General features: G+C 38.3%; 2 protein-coding genes across 5 annotated transcripts in view; one reads left to right on the forward strand and one right to left on the reverse strand.

Moving 5' to 3' along the window:
- Positions 1-5,756, forward strand: part of LOC149616145 (PRKC apoptosis WT1 regulator protein-like) — a 23,677-nt gene extending 17,921 nt beyond the window's left edge. For all 3 annotated transcript variants that reach the window (XM_089856966.1, XM_089856968.1, XM_089856967.1), the window contains one exon: positions 638-5,756. In XM_089856966.1, the coding sequence (XP_089713092.1) occupies positions 638-727 (90 nt within the window). In that variant the 3' untranslated portion in view covers positions 728-5,756. The remainder of the gene's footprint in view (positions 1-637) is intronic.
- Positions 5,750-10,251, reverse strand: LOC149616146 (transmembrane protein 216-like). 2 transcript variants are annotated; one of them, XM_089856969.1, is made up of 6 exons: positions 9,818-10,248; positions 9,739-9,755; positions 9,055-9,148; positions 8,861-8,953; positions 7,835-8,036; positions 5,750-5,952 (listed from the first exon to the last, which is right to left on the reverse strand). In XM_089856969.1, exons 1-6 carry the CDS (start codon positions 9,834-9,836, stop codon positions 5,928-5,930), a joined length of 450 nt encoding a protein of 149 aa, XP_089713095.1. In that variant the 5' UTR covers positions 9,837-10,248; the 3' UTR covers positions 5,750-5,927. The 2 variants fall into 2 exon arrangements, with proteins under 2 accessions (XP_089713095.1, XP_089713096.1); XM_089856970.1 differs by having other exon boundaries at positions 5,750-8,036; positions 9,818-10,251.
- Positions 10,252-16,841: the final 6,590 nt, after the last annotated feature.

Raw genomic sequence — 16,841 nt, forward strand, 5'->3', positions numbered from 1 at the left:
AGTGGAAAATCAAGTCATTTTTTATCGATTCTTCTACTAATTATAAGACCAGTCTGCATAGTGAAACATTCAGGAAATACAGATTCCGAATGATTTTAAAATTATTTCAAATTAGGTTCAGATTTTAAGGATAGTTTTAAACAAGGACTGCCGACCAATCGCGTAACGCCCTGCCTTCCTGTTAACAAAATTCTCGTGGCACGTTCATGTCTGGCGCCACGATTGTCACGTCGCGCGCCTAATTTTATCAAATCTCGTGATAACTTTCATTCGACACGGAATGTGCCACGAGAATTTTGTTAATGAAAAGGCAGGGCGTTACGCGATTGGTCGGAAGTCCTTGTTTAAAATTATCCTTAAAATCTGAACCTAATTTGAAATAATTTTAAAATCATTCGGAACTGGTATTTCCTGAATGTTTCACTATGCAAACTGGTCTTATAATTAGTAGAATAATCGGTAAAAAATCACTTGATTTTCCACTTCACCCTCCCTTTAAAGCAAATTTCAGCTTCTGTGTTATCCCTAACATGCTGGCTAATCTTCTACACCAATCAGAACTCTTATGACATTAAAAATCAGTTGGGATGTCTACAATGCGAAAAAGTTTAAAATACATTTCATTTTCCTCCAACAGGATTTGTCATTGACAGACTCGGCTAGGAAAAAGCTACAAGAGGAAAATTATTCACTGATAAAATCAATGTCGGAAGCTCGACTAAATTAGCCTCGACTCTTACTTATTAATTAATGTATATACATATACTAAGTATATCTGTAAAAAAAAAACCAACCGAAATGCAATTTCATTAACATAAGTCCCTACTTAACGTAAGGTTGCCTATATTTAACAATGCCTATCGCATATGGACAGCTATAATGTATTTCGCAGCATCCATGACTTTACAATATGACATAAAGGTGGCCTTTGTCCCTAAGATCAATGACAGTAATACCTCACATATAATGTTTGTTCCCCCCATGTGCTAGATAATATGGTAGCTCTGACAAGTCTTATACAAATCAGTATATTATGGCTTAAAAAAATGTGGAATATTAGATACAGGAGTTTATCACTGTGGAGATGATTATGGGTGGTGCAATTGCCAGGGTTGCCACAGATTTTTCATTTAAATTCCATGACTTTTCAGGGCTTTCCCTGACTTTTCGGGGCTTTCCCCTGACTTTTCAGGGCTCTCCCCTGACTTTTCAGGGCTCTCCCCTGACTTTTCAGGGCTGTTCCTGACTTTTCAGGGCTCTTCCTGACTTTTCAGGGCTCTTCCTGACTTTTCGGGGCTCTCCCTGACTTTTCGGGGCTCTCCCTGACTTTTCGGGGCTCTCCCTGATTTTTCGGGGCTCTCCCTGATTTTTCGGGGCTCTCCCTGATTTTTCGGGGCTCTCCCAGACTTTTCGGGGCTCTCCCAGACTTTTCGGGGCTCTCCCTGATTTTTCGGGGCTCTCCCTGACTTTTCGGGGCTCTCCCAGACTTTTCGGGGCTCTCCCTGATTTTTCGGGGCTCTCCCAGACTTTTCGGGGCTCTCCCTGACTTTTCGGGGCTCTCCCTGACTTTTCGGGGCTCTCCCTGATTTTTCGGGGCTCTCCCTGATTTTTCGGGGCTCTCCCTGATTTTTCGGGGCTCTCCCTGATTTTTCGGGGCTCTCCCAGACTTTTCGGGGCTCTCCCAGACTTTTCGGGGCTCTCCCTGATTTTTCGGGGCTCTCCCTGATTTTTCGGGGCTCTCCCAGACTTTTCGGGGCTCTCCCAGACTTTTCGGGGCTCTCCCAGACTTTTCGGGGCTCTCCCTGATTTTTCGGGGCTCTCCCAGACTTTTCGGGGCTCTCCCTGACTTTTCGGGGCTCTCCCTGACTTTTCGGGGCTCTCCCTGACTTTTCGGGGCTTTCCCAGACTTTTCGGGGCTTTCCCAGACTTTTCGGGGCTTTCCCAGACTTTTCGGGGCTTTCCCAGACTTTTCGGGGCTCTCCCAGACTTTTCGGGGCTTTCCCAGACTTTTCGGGGCTCTCCCAGACTTTTCGGGGCTCTCCCAGACTTTTCGGGGCTCTCCCAGACTTTTCGGGGCTCTCCCTGACTTTTCGGGGCTCTCCCTGACTTTTCGGGGCTCTCCCTGACTTTTCGGGGCTTTCCCAGACTTTTCGGGGCTTTCCCAGACTTTTCGGGGCTTTCCCAGACTTTTCGGGGCTTTCCCAGACTTTTCGGGGCTTTCCCAGACTTTTCGGGGCTCTCCCAGACTTTTCGGGGCTCTCCCAGACTTTTCGGGGCTCTCCCAGACTTTTCGGGGCTCTCCCTGACGTTTAAAGTCATTTTACTTGATGAGTTTTTGTACTTTCATTTATAGAAAAGTCAGAATGCTGTATTTAACAATTAGTAGTACCGTGAATGTATAAATTCATTTATTTCCCTGAGTTTTGTGACAATTGTTGAAAATTCCCTAATATTTCTCACTCAATTTCAAAATTCCCGACTTTCCAGCATTCCCGGGTTCTGTGGCAACCCTGTTCAATTTAAAGGGATATGATACAATGTTCTGTTCTCCCACAATGGTATCATCACTATCTGGTTACAAACTCCCTACTATAGTATCATTTTTAGAGCTTATACATGTATGCCTAGCTTTTATAATTTTTATACATGAATTCAATTCCGAATTTTTAAATGCAATTTAGAAAGAAAAAAATTAACATTAACTTTTATTTTTTGAAATGTAAAATATTATTTAACCCTTGAAGGACATTTTTTTTAAAAAAAAACATTTTGTGATATATCGAAAACTCTCTATTACTTAATTTGCTATATATTATGGCTAATTAGCATGTAAGCCTTAATTATGCAGCTTTATACACTGTAAAGACGAAAAATCAAGTTAAAGGGGGAATGAAATGTCTATACAACAATTTGAGATTGAATTAGTAACATTCATTCTCTCTTTAATGGAAATATAACTCCATATTTTTCGTACGCAACACGAAAAGTTTAAAAAACAATAAATGCCATTTCCATTTTTACGTAACCCATTTTGTTTTTGAGCTACTGAGTGATTTCGTTGGTTGTGGATTAAATTAATCATATTTTCCTAAAAAATCCTTCAGGTTATATTCCCTTTATAATTATAAATATACCATTTTGAAGTATTTAAACATGATTATAACTTAACATACTAATGATACTAGTCGTGGAATTTCGAATCAGTTGGTACAAATTAACGTATCAAAGATGAAACGAAAATTATTATTATATGCGTGTGAAATTTGAATTTCCCATATTTCTTTTGGAAAAAACATGTAAATACAAACCGAAATTTAACATCGGCTAAGCCTTTTCCTTTTCGCATCTGATAATAATTTAGTTTTCAATAAAAAAGGGGTAGAGCTTAGTGATGAAAATTGAAATGATGTTTTCATGTCAGCCTAATATTAAGTTTTTAATGTACAATACGAAGCCCCCAGGAACTGTCACATGATATAACACGGTAACACCATGGATAAAGAATGCGCGTGAGGAAATTTGTTTTCACTCTACAGGATCGGCAACTCCCTATCTCGAACGACAGCTTATTCTGTATATACTCTGTTACAACATCGGTTGTCAGCACGCGCAAAGCTTAGTCTCTATGTAACGTAGCTTTGTACGTGCTGTCAAGAGACGAAAAACCAGGATCTTCAGGATTTGAAATATCCGCGAGTTTTTTTAGCTCGAGTGCACGGACCTCTGGGCCTTAGTTTCAAATATGTTTAAAATTGCCTACAGCCTACTACACGTATTTGAAACTAAGGCCTAGAGATCCGTGCATTCGAGCTAAAAAACTCGCGGATATTTTAAATCCTGAAGATCCTGAAGTTTTTTGTCTCTTGACAGCACGTACAAAGCTACGTTACATAGAGACTTAGCTTTACGCGTGCTGACAACCGATGTTGTAATTGTAACAGAGTATATACAGAATAAGCTGTCGTCCGAGATGGGAGTTGCCTATCCTATAGCGTAAAAACAAATTTCCTCAAGCGCATTCTTTATCCATGGTAACACGTTAATTTTATAAAACAACTATTGGTACTTGAATATTTATATATAAATACTCAAAAAACGCCTATGCATTGTTCAGAAAGACATTAATTTTCAAAGGAACAATGGGATTTCTTTACTTATTATAAATTATAGACATGTATAAAAGCGAAAGCGTAAGAGCTTGCAATTTCTACAGTATATCAAAGCTGATGCAAACCAACGATGTATTTAAAACAAACGATGAACTACCACAGATTTTTGTCAAAAATATTTTTGAATGAAATTCATATAATCCTTCGTGAATAGATTAGATCTTTAACATGGGTTTTGGTATCATTATCATTAGTTTATAGTATATGTTACTTAAGTAATATACTTCCCTTACTGTACTAAGAGCTAGCTACTTGGTGAATAAGGCCAGAAGAAATTGGCAGTGAGATTTATGTACTTGGTCCTTAACAACATCTTCTTTCATAATATATTAATTAAAAGTAGTAATAGCATTTTATCATAAGATGCCATCATAAATTACGCTGTAGTGCGTGGTCAGATGGCGCTACTGGCAGATGTTACTAACTATAGCTAAACTCCGCTTTTAAGTTCTTACAGAACTGAGATGAGACTAACCAAATTCTTCACTTGGCGAAAGTGAATATTCTTGATAACACACCAACGGTTGGCCCTCTAGTGGCGGTTTCAGAATTTTCCCTCCAAAACGTGAGACGCTCGCGGTGGTAGACGGCCGAACTAGATTCAAGCACCCGCGTCCGTGTTCCGCGGCTTTAGGTTGAGGGGAAGGGGGTAAGAAATTTTTTTGGAACTCGACCAATTTTTTTCTCTCTAGCGTAGGCGCGATTGAAGCGGCGTAAAATCCTGAAATTTGTTCACTAATGCCAGGATCTATTACCAATGCTAGAGCCCTTCACTTCTAGTCTCATCTCACTTCTGGTTCTTACCATACATTTTAAGTCTCATATTTTTCGGATATTACATAGGAGAGATAGGCGGAAATAACGTACGTCTCCTGTTGCGTCCCTAACACACCAATTTTGCCTTGCCAAAGGCAGGAACCAACCAGAACTTGTAAAAACGTGGGCGGGGCTAAAACTACCCTTTGCTAAAGCTTAGTGGGTCAGTTAACACCACCCCGTTCCTCAACTATGGGTATGGGAGGACCCTTTTTGAGAGTTTTCCAAAAATCTGGATGTTTATGTTTATCCTGGTCATCTTTTTACGAATTAGACTAGCTCTTAGTAACCAGTGCCAAACTTACTTAACATATCTTATAAACTTGTGATTTTATTAATTTTTCCCAAAAGGTAGCCACAAGGTGGCACTTCGCAGCTACGTACAACATTGTAAATCAAAAATATTAACATTTTTTCCTACCTTAGTTTTCGTTGTCGAAAAAATCTGTGATTTTTTTTTTAAATAGGTGACGTCACATTAATGTAATTAAAAAGTGCATTTTGCGATGGCGATCTAAAAAATTGTGTTTCGCGAATTTTGTCCCCGATTAATGGTTTTATTTTGAATTACTTTTTTACTTTTACAAATTGAACGTACGAGTTTTAAAAAACAGTAGAATGGTTATTAGACATTAAAACTTTTACAGCTTAATTGCTTCCTAATGAACCAACCATACGCTGAAAAATTCATGGAATTTTTTCTGAATTATTTGCTGATAAAATTATGTAAAACCGGGGAAGTGAATAAAATAGCTTATCAGAAATATGGAACTGATGTGCTTTATTTGTAAGTAAAAACAGATCGACATCGATATTTTTTGCCATTGTCCAAGGAATAGAGGAAATGTTTAAAATTGTTTCAAAGTAAGGTGAACGTTTCGAAAAGGTACAAAAATAGTCAAATCGATGTCTAGATCACCGCTGGATGATTTTAAATTCACTTCATCGAAATCCTGAAGGAGGAGCTCTGAAAGCAATTTCGTAAAAGGTAAAACGATTGACTAATGCTGATTAAAACGAGTTCGCACAATTTTGAAAATATAACTTTCGAATAAAAGCAGGTGCAGCATATCCGTGCAATAGTTGGTAAGGTTATCACTAAAGGGCTTCAGAAACTTTCTACCATTCTCAGCTAAAACACGGAGCTGTATTGTAGAAGGAGTAGAGACTCGTAGCTTCCCCTCTACTAAAAAAGCTAGACCTTATTTGTCCATAAAAAGGGGGTATGAATTTTGACCCTCCCTCCAAACCTAGGCGAGCCAATGTAAACAATAAAGATGGCCGCGAGCTACGAACGTTCAGGAGGGTTAAGCCTCGGTCTTTTGTGTATCGACTTCCGAGTGACCGGAGTTTCTCAACGGTTTGCAAATCTTATTTAAATTTTTATTTTTACTATTATTTCTATTTATATTAATTATAATATGGAAAATATTCAAAGAATTAAGCCGGGAAAGAAGAAAACGGACGCCGCCTTTAAAACACGTGACGTCAGAGATTGTTTACATTGGCTCGGTATGCGCGAAAATTGTGCGTGGAGCACTAGTACGCTTATGTCTAGGCCCTTCTACAATACACATCCGTGGCTAAAACTTCAGTGCAGTGTTGTCACTCTCTTTGTTTGCCATGTTAGTCAAGTACTGACTCAAACTGAACTGCTAGCTCTTTTCTCTGCAATATCTTGGCACATTGGAGGAATAGAGAAGACTCTTCCACCTTTGGTGGAAACTATGTATTGTATTCCAAATGATCAACTACTTTTCCAAACGTGCTGATTAGAAAAATCATACCAAAACTGGGTTATGGTTACAAAAATTAGGTTTAAAACTAATGTAGTCTATGAAGACCATTGCAAATTATGCGGGACGGGAAAAATCATTGCAAAAATTGGCCAGACTATGAAAATCATCCAAAAAATGTGTCGTACTATGAAAATCATTGGAAAAAATGTGCCAGACAACAAAATTCATTGCAAAAATGTGCCGAACTAGAAAAATCCTCCAAAAAGTGTGTCGAACTATGAAAATCCTTGGAAAAAAATGTGCCGAACTAGAAAATTCATTGCAAACATGTGCCGAACTAGAAAAATCATTGCAAAAAATGTGCCGAACTGGAAAAATCATTGACTATGAATATCATCCAAAAAATGTGTAGTACTATGAAAATCATTGGAATAAATGCGCCAGACAACAAAATTCATTGCAAAAATGTGCCGAACTAGAAAAATCATCCGAAAAATGTGTCGAACTTCGAAAATCCTTGGAAAAAATGTGCCAGACTAGAAAATTCATTGCAAAAATGTGCTGAACTAGAAAAATCATTGCAAAAATGTGCTGAACTACAAAAATCATTGCAAAAAATGTGCCGAACTAGAAAAATCATTGCAAAAAATGTGCTGAACTAGAAAAATCATTGCAAAAATGTGCTGAACTACAAAAATCATTGCAAAAAATGTGCTGAACTAGAAAAATCATTGCAAAAAATGTGCCAAACTACAAAAATCATTGCAAAAAATGTGCTGAACTAGAAAATTCATTGCAAAAATGTGCTGAACTAGAAAATTCATTGCAAAAATGTGGCGAACTAGCAAAATCATTGCAAAAATGTGCGGAACTAGAAAAATCATTGCCAAAAATGCGCAGAACTGGAAAAATCATTGACCATGAAAATCATCCAAAAAATGTGTGGAACTACGAAAATCAATGGAACATTGTGGCAGACTACAACATTCATTGCAAAAATGTGTTGAACTACGAAAATCAGCCAAAAACTTCAGTCTATGAAGAAAAGTGCTATTGTTGCAAAACACAAAGAACTCAGAAGGCTTGGTTAACATATGTTAATGGCCTCACTTCGCAAAATTTAACATGGCCATTAGTCCGAGGAGTGTCTGACTTCCTTGAAAGGACAGTTGAATTCCACACATTATGAGTTCAATTCGGAGTACGTAGGTTTGCCACAGTAAAAAATATATTACTCCAATAACAGCGGGAGCCGTTAGTCCAACTGAAACCGCCACAGACAGAGGTCGCTCTGTCAAATTGCCTTTTTTTCCTATGTAATTATAAAAAAATTACTGGTATCTATAAAATTAAAGGAAAAGTTCAGATAACATAACATTACACCCTAAAAGAACCGCCTTTTTCTAAATATAAAAGGAATTAAATATTAGAGATAGCAAATGATCTCTTATTACAAAATAATTAGCTTTTAATTAGTCTTAAAAACCATCAAGGACTACTGCGCCATCCGCCATTGCTTCAGTGGCGTCTGCTAGCCAGAACCCCTACTGGATTGGTTGACTCCTCACAGGCTGAGAAAGGTAAGGGTAAGGTCATGGTTTGGGCTAGCAGACGCCACCAAACCAATGGCGGATGGCGCAGTAGTCCTTGATTATTTTTAAGACTAATTAAATGTTAATTATTTTGTAATAAGAGATCTTTCCATTTTTTATATATTTTTTCCTTTTATATTTAGAAAAAGGCAGTTTTTTTAAAGTATAATGTTATGTTACATAAACTTTTCCTTTAAAGAGCTTTGTGTACTAGTGCAATACAGAACAATAAATATTCATGAAGAATTTAAAGGGACTGCAAAGAAGGCATCGGCGGGTGGGTAAAAATTATTTGAAATACGTCACAGACATCACGTGATGCCAAGATACAAAGACTCCTCATGGAGTGGAACTAGTTAACATCTAGTCCTTGTTTTTCGCGAGATTGCAGCGCCAATTCCATGAAGTGGTGGTTTTCGAAATAAAACGAACTGAGCTTCTTTGAACCACGCCTCTCCTTGGTCACGTGCCTCTGACGTATTTCAAATAATTTTTACCCACCCGCCGATGCCTTCTTTACAGTCCCTATAACTAAAACTCTTACCCAAAAAAGTTCGAATAAGTTCAATCCCCAATACGAACAATAATAGAAATATTTCGGAAACAAAATTTCCAGTTGGATATGGAAAAATTAGACCTGTAAATGTGATATATATTTTTGTTTTCTGTTTTTTTTTTTTGTTATTTTCTTTGATGTTATTCAATTCATTATAATTTTGATGTACTTGTACTTCTCACCTTTGTATACCAAAATACAAAATTCAACTATCAAATAAACAGCAGCAAACCAGCCACCAAAATACAAAAGTATTTGGTATGGAAGTGAAGAAAGCTAAATGTTTCATTGAGTGAAGGCGTATGGATATTGAAATTTTTAAAAATATCAGTTCTAGTAAGACAACCTAATACAGGCAAATAATAAAGGAAATGTAAGCTCCTTTGGCGCCCATAGTATGCTGTCTAGTCTTCTGCGCAGCAATTTTGCCTTGCCAAAGGCAGGAACCAATCAGAACTCGTCCACGAGGGCGGAGCTAAAATAAGCCTTTGCTACGTAACATAACGGCCCAGTCAACTCCACCCCTCGACTATGGGAGCATCTAGTGGCATTTGTTTTAACTAAACCACAGCCAGATACTTGTTTTAAATGGACAAAGGAACTAGATGAGGTTATGAGGATTTTCAAATTATAGGGACTTGGCAATTCGGGCTTAACTCCGCCCCCAGCGCCATTCTGGTATGTCGTTTTAATGAATGAAAACTATAAGCCCCTCCTCCTGGTATGTTCCACCTGGTTAAAGTGGAAGGTAACCTGACCTTGCATGACGTAGTATTTTAAGCGTCTTTTTATGACACATTAATGTACTAATTTTGAATGAAATCTGTCAAGAAGAAAATAAACCGAACATGACTATATAAGGATACCACTGTTGTTGTGTCGCCTAAAAATAAAAATTCAACATTTCGAATGATATTAAGAATACAGTTAGATGTTAATGCATACCTTTGTTAAAAACTGCCATGACCTTAATGTTGTTATAATTATATTAACTTTTAACACAAGTAATTTTCATTTATTTTTATCACGTCGTTTGATCCATTGACATTCTACTACTAAACTCCACTCATTCCAAAACAACCGCCATGCCAAATATAATTTCAAACTTCTTTTGTTTGGAAATACATCCACAGACTAACGAAAGTGCTGAATAATCTTGGTTAAGTAACTTAAGTTGCTTTGCCCTTGGTCTGCACTCTGCACGATACTTATACATCCATGGACTGGGCAATGTGGACCGTCACTCGTGGACAGGCTGGGAAATAGCACACTTCCTCTGGTCCAAAACCAGTTTATTAATTGCTTGGACTAGTTTTATAATTCAAGAAGTGGGGGTTACTGGTCCTCGGACCAGTTTTTTAATTGCAAATCTATTGGAGAGCAAAGGCTGGGACCAGTCCGGAGACCAGTAAATTATGGGTACGTTCAGTAACCCTCTTTGATGGCAGCGCTTACTAAGCGATGCCAGATTTTCACTACTGTACGCTTTTTCGCGTTTCCGGTTTTGACGTCATGATGCTCAGCGCTTGCTCATCAGAAAAACCATCTAATCGATATGGTTTTTTTGATGGCGTGACGTAGCGCTTGACTGTTGTAGGCGCGGGATTTAAAAATTACATTCCAATAATGCTATTCCAACAGTAATTGTATTCGTTTTCTTTACAAAACTACTTCTACCATTCAAATGGACATAATTTTCTTAAACAATTTCATTATTTGCGAGTTCATTAATAGTGGACAAAACCATTTGCGCTTCGTAACGTTCTGAGGGCCAGTAAGACATTTCCCCAACCCCATTTTCGAAAACAGCGCTAACTTCAAAATGTGACTTTTCCGTTCAACAACCTTTTACGTCACTGTGACGTCTCGAGCCCATCAACCAAACATCAAGAAAACAGCGATTTCTTTGAGATTTTCGTTACTGAACGTACCCTATTTCAGACACTAGGGGGTCACTGGTCCGAAGGACTAGTTTAAAAAATATCCTTCCCAGCCTGCTCGTGGACTCGTGGTTGAGCAGACTTTTCCAAATATATAGGCTTACTGCATGTATGTCTGCAACCCTGCACCGGATTTTTCTGGGACGCTACTAATTTGCATAAGTTTGCAGGAAACCAATTTTTTTGCATAAGGCCGCCATTTTCAAATTTTGCTTCCAAAATACTAATTTGCATAAATTCTGAAACTTTTTCTTGCATAAGGCTAGTATTTTCATTAGTTTGCAGCCAATATACTAATTTGCATAAAATTCACCAACAAACGTCCCCATGCATAAGGCCGCTAATTTCAAAAGTTTGCTACAAGAATACTAATTTGCATAAATTTACCGAAAACTCGATGAAACTCATGGTTTTTTCAAGGAAACCTATTAAGTTATTTACGCTCATAATTTAGCGATTAATTTTATAACATAATATCAAGGGTTTCACAGGTTTGAAACCAAATTTATTTTGCATAAAAAAGTATGAAACAAGAAAACTCGACGAAACTCATGGTTTTTTCAAGGAAACTTATTAAGTTATTTACGCTCATAATTTAGCGATTAATTTTATACCATATTATCGAGGGTTTCACAGGTTTCAAACCAATTTTATTTTGCATGAAAAGTATAAAACAAGAAAACTCGATGAAACTCATGGTTTTTTCAAGGAAATATATTAAGTTAATTACAACATTAATTTAGAATTTCCATTTCGAATTTATATTACCATTTCACAATTAAATTTTATTAACATTAAGCTTTTAACGGGGATTTTTGACATGCATAATGTTTAACAAGGGATGGTGGAATAAAGTATAATGGGAACATGGCATAATAACTAACAGGAATAAAATATGTATACTTGGAATAGTGTTTATGCCGTATTTAAAAACTGGAACTAGGTATGGGGGAAAGAACAAACTCGTAAAATGTCATTCCTGGACTAAAGTATTAATGACCCTGAAGCGAGTACTGCAGAATAAAGTAGGCCTATAGTTGGATTACCGTATTGATCAGAGTGGTCTACTCGTCGCCAACCAACACAGAACGGCGAAAACGTGAATGGGCAACACTAATTTCTTGTTGATGTAGAATTATTTAGCCATGGTAGGAGGAAATTTATAAATTTATTATACTATGTTGAAATAACAGAGAAAAGACATAGCTTAGCTTAGAATAGCTAATCTAAGCGAAGCTAAGCTAAGCTAAGCGAAGCGAAGCTAAGCTAAGCGAGGCTAAGCTAAGCTAAGCTAAGCGAAACCAAGCTAAACGAAGCTAAACGAAGCTAAGCTAAGCTAAACGAAGCTAAGCGAAGCTAACCTAAACGAAGCTAAACGAAGCGAAACGAAGCGAAACGAAGCTAAACGAAGCTAAACGAAGCTAAGCTAAGCTAAACGAAGCTAAACGAAGCTAAGCTAAGCTAAACGAAGCTAAACGAAGCTAAAGGAAGCTAAAGGAAGCTAAACGAAGCTAAACGAAGCTAAAGGAAACTAAACGAAGCTAAACGAAGCTAAACGAAGCTAAACGAAGCTAAGCTAAGCTAAGCTAAGCTAAACGAAGCTAAACGAAGCTAAGCTAAGCTAAGCGAAGCTAAGCTAAACGAAGCTAAACGAAGCTAAGCTAAGCTAAGCTAAGCTAAGCTAAACGAAGCTAAACGAAGCTAAACGAAGCTAAGCTAAGCTAAACGAAGCTAAACGAAGCTAAACGAAGCTAAGCTAAGCTAAGCGAAGCTAAACGAAGCTAAACGAAGCTAAGCTAAGCTAAGCTAAGCTAAACGAAGCTAAACGAAGCTAAACGAAGCTAAACGAAGCTAAACGCAGCTAAACGAAGCTAAACGAAGCTAAGCTAAGCTAAGCTAAACGAAGCTAAACGAAGCTATACGAAGCTAAGCTAAGCTAAGCTAAACGAAGCTAAACGCAGCTAAACGAAGCTAAACGAAGCTAAACGAAGCTAAGCTAAGCTAAGCTAAACGAAGCTAAACGAAGCTAAACGAAGCTAAGCTAAGCTAAACGAAGCTAAACGAAGCTAAACGAAGCTAAGCTAAGCTAAGCGAAGCTAAACGAAGCTAAACGAAGCTAAGCTAAGCTAAGCTAAGCTAAACGAAGCTAAACGAAGCTAAACGAAGCTAAACGCAGCTAAACGAAGCTAAACGAAGCTAAACGAAGCTAAGCTAAGCTAAGCTAAACGAAGCTAAACGAAGCTAAACGAAGCTAAGCTAAGCTAAGCTAAACGAAGCTAAACGAAGCTAAACGCAGCTAAACGAAGCTAAACGAAGCTAAACGAAGCTAAGCTAAGCTAAGCTAAACGAAGCTAAGCTAAGCTAAACGAAGCTAAACGAAGCTAAACTAAGCTAAACGAAGCTAAGCTAAGCTAAACGAAAATAAACGAAGCTAAGCTAAGCTAAGCGAAGCTAAACGAAGCTAAACGAAGCTAAGCTAAACGAAGCTAAACGAAGCTAAACGAAGCTAAGCTAAGCTAAGCTAAGCTAAACGAAGCTAAACGAAGCTAAGCTAAGCTAAGCTAAACGAAGCTAAACGAAGCTAAACGAAGCTAAGCTAAGCTAAGCTAAACGAAGCTAAACGAAGCTAAGCTAAGCTAAACGAAGCTAAACGAAGTTAAACGAAGCTAAACGAAGCTAAACGAAGTTAAACGAAGCTAAACGAAGCTAAGCTAAGCTAAACGAAGCGAAACGAAGCTAAACGAAGCTAAACGAAGCTAAGCTAAGCTAAGCTAAACGAAGCTAAACGAAGCTAAACGAAGCTAAACGAAGCTAAACGAAGCTAAGCTAAGCTAAGCTAAGCTAAACGAAGCTAAACGAAGCTAAACGAAGCTAAGCGAAGCAAAAAGAAGCTAAACGAAGCTAAACGAAGCTAAACGAAGCTGAACGAAGCTAAGCTAAGCTAAACGAAGCTAAACGAAGCTAAACGAAGCTAAACGAACCTAAACGAAGCTAAGCGAAGCTAAACGAAGCTAAACGAAGCTAAACGAAGCTAAGCTAAGCTAAGCTAAACGAAGCTAAACGAAGCTAAGCTAAGCTAAACGAAGCTAAACGAAGCTAAACGAAGCTAAGCTAAGCTAAGCGAAGCTAAACGAAGCTAAACGAAGCTAAGCTAAGCTAAGCTAAGCTAAACGAAGCTAAACGAAGCTAAACGAAGCTAAACGCAGCTAAACGAAGCTAAGCTAAGCTAAGCTAAACGAAGCTAAACGAAGCTAAGCTAAGCTAAACGAAGCTAAACGAAGCTAAACTAAGCTAAACGAAGCTAAGCTAAGCTAAACGAAAATAAACGAAGCTAAGCTAAGCTAAGCGAAGCTAAACGAAGCTAAACGAAGCTAAGCTAAACGAAGCTAAACGAAGCTAAACGAAGCTAAGCTAAGCTAAGCTAAGCTAAGCTAAGCTAAACGAAGCTAAACGAAGCTAAGCTAAGCTAAGCTAAACGAAGCTAAACGAAGCTAAACGAAGCTAAGCTAAGCTAAGCTAAACGAAGCTAAACGAAGCTAAGCTAAGCTAAACGAAGCTAAACGAAGTTAAACGAAGCTAAACGAAGCTAAACGAAGTTAAACGAAGCTAAACGAAGCTAAACGAAGCTAAGCTAAGCTAAACGAAGCGAAACGAAGCTAAACGAAGCTAAACGAAGCTAAGCTAAGCTAAGCTAAACGAAGCTAAACGAAGCTAAACGAAGCTAAACGAAGCTAAACGAAGCTAAGCTAAGCTAAGCTAAGCTAAGCTAAGCTAAACGAAGCTAAACGAAGCTAAGCGAAGCAAAAAGAAGCTAAACGAAGCTAAACGAAGCTGAACGAAGCTAAGCTAAGCTAAACGAAGCTAAACGAAGCTAAACGAAGCTAAACGAACCTAAACGAAGCTAAGCGAAGCTAAACGAAGCTAAACGAAGCTAAGCTAAGCTAAGCTAAACGAAGCTAAACGAAGCTAAGCTAAGCTAAACGAAGCTAAACGAAGCTAAGCTAAGCTAAACGAAGCTAAACGAAGCTAAGCTAAGCTAAGCTAAGCTAAGCGAAGCTAAACGAAGCTAAACGAAGCTAAACAAAGCTAAACGAAGCTAAGCTAAGCTAAGCTAAACGAAGCTAAGCTAAGCTAAGCTAAGCTAAACGAAGCTAAACGAAGCTAAACGAAGCTAAGCGAAGCTAAGCTAAGCTAAACGAAGCTAAACAAAGCTAAACGAAGCTAAACGAAGCTAAGCGAAGCTAAACTAAGCTAAACGAAGCTGAACGAAGCTAAACGAAGCTAAACGAAGCTAAGATAAGCTAAGCTAAACGAAGCTAAACGAAGCTAAACGCAGCTAAACGAAGCTAAACGAAGCTAAACGAAGCTAAGCTAAGCTAAGCTAAACGAAGCTAAACGAAGCTAAACGAAGCTAAGCTAAGCTAAGCTAAACGAAGCTAAACGAAGCTAAACGCAGCTAAACGAAGCTAAACGAAGCTAAACGAAGCTAAGCTAAGCTAAGCTAAACGAAGCTAAGCTAAGCTAAACGAAGCTAAACGAAGCTAAACTAAGCTAAACGAAGCTAAGCTAAGCTAAACGAAAATAAACGAAGCTAAGCTAAGCTAAGCGAAGCTAAACGAAGCTAAACGAAGCTAAGCTAAACGAAGCTAACGAAGCTAAACGAAGCTAAGCTAAGCTAAGCTAAGCTAAACGAAGCTAAACGAAGCTAAGCTAAGCTAAGCTAAACGAAGCTAAACGAAGCTAAACGAAGCTAAGCTAAGCTAAGCTAAACGAAGCTAAACGAAGCTAAGCTAAGCTAAACGAAGCTAAACGAAGTTAAACGAAGCTAAACGAAGCTAAACGAAGTTAAACGAAGCTAAACGAAGCTAAACGAAGCTAAGCTAAGCTAAACGAAGCGAAACGAAGCTAAACGAAGCTAAACGAAGCTAAGCTAAGCTAAGCTTAACGAAGCTAAACGAAGCTAAACGAAGCTAAACGAAGCTAAACGAAGCTAAGCTAAGCTAAGCTAAGCTAAACGAAGCTAAACGAAGCTAAGCGAAGCAAAAAGAAGCTAAACGAAGCTAAACGAAGCTAAACGAAGCTAAACGAAGCTGAACGAAGCTAAGCTAAGCTAAACGAAGCTAAACGAAGCTAAACGAAGCTAAACGAACCTAAACGAAGCTAAGCGAAGCTAAACGAAGCTAAACGAAGCTAAACGAAGCTAAGCTAAGCTAAGCTAAACGAAGCTAAACGAAGCTAAGCTAAGCTAAACGAAGCTAAACGAAGCTAAACGAAGCTAAGCTAAGCTAAGCGAAGCTAAACGAAGCTAAACGAAGCTAAGCTAAGCTAAGCTAAGCTAAACGAAGCTAAACGAAGCTAAACGAAGCTAAACGCAGCTAAACGAAGCTAAACGCAGCTAAACGAAGCTAAACGAAGCTAAACGAAGCTAAGCTAAGCTAAGCTAAACGAAGCTAAACGAAGCTAAGCTAAGCTAAGCTAAACGAAGCTAAGCTAAGCCAAACGAAGCTAAACTAAGCTAAACGAAGCTAAACGAAGCTAAGCTAAGCTAAACGAAGCTAAACGAAGGTAAGCTAAGCTAAACGAAGCTAAGCTAAGCTAAACGAAGCTAAGCGAAGCTAAACGAAGCTAAACGAAGCTAAACGAAGCTAAGCTAAGCTAAGCTATGCTAAGCTAAGCTAAACGAAGCTAAGCTAAGCCAAACGAAGCTAAACTAAGCTGAACGAAGCTAAACGAAGCTAAGCTAAGCTAAACGAAGCTAAACGAAGGTAAGCTAAGCTAAACGAAGCTAAGCTAAGCTAAACGAAGCTAAACGAAGCTAAGCTAAGCTAAGCTAAACGAAGCTAAACGAAGCTAAACGAAGCTAAGCTAAGCTAAGCTAAACGAAGCTAAACGAAGCTAAACGCAGCTAAACGAAGCTAAACGAAGCTAAACGAAGCTAAGCTAAGCTAAGCTAAACGAAGCTAAGCTAAGCTAAACGAAGCTAAACGAAGCTAAACTAAGCTAAACGAAGCTAAGCTAAGCTAAACGAA

This window comes from Phalangium opilio, unplaced genomic scaffold, assembly GCF_054372755.1.
Source record: "Phalangium opilio isolate 3A_F unplaced genomic scaffold, DU_Popi_V2 ptg000217l_1, whole genome shotgun sequence".
NCBI classification, from domain to species: domain Eukaryota; kingdom Metazoa; phylum Arthropoda; class Arachnida; order Opiliones; family Phalangiidae; genus Phalangium; species Phalangium opilio.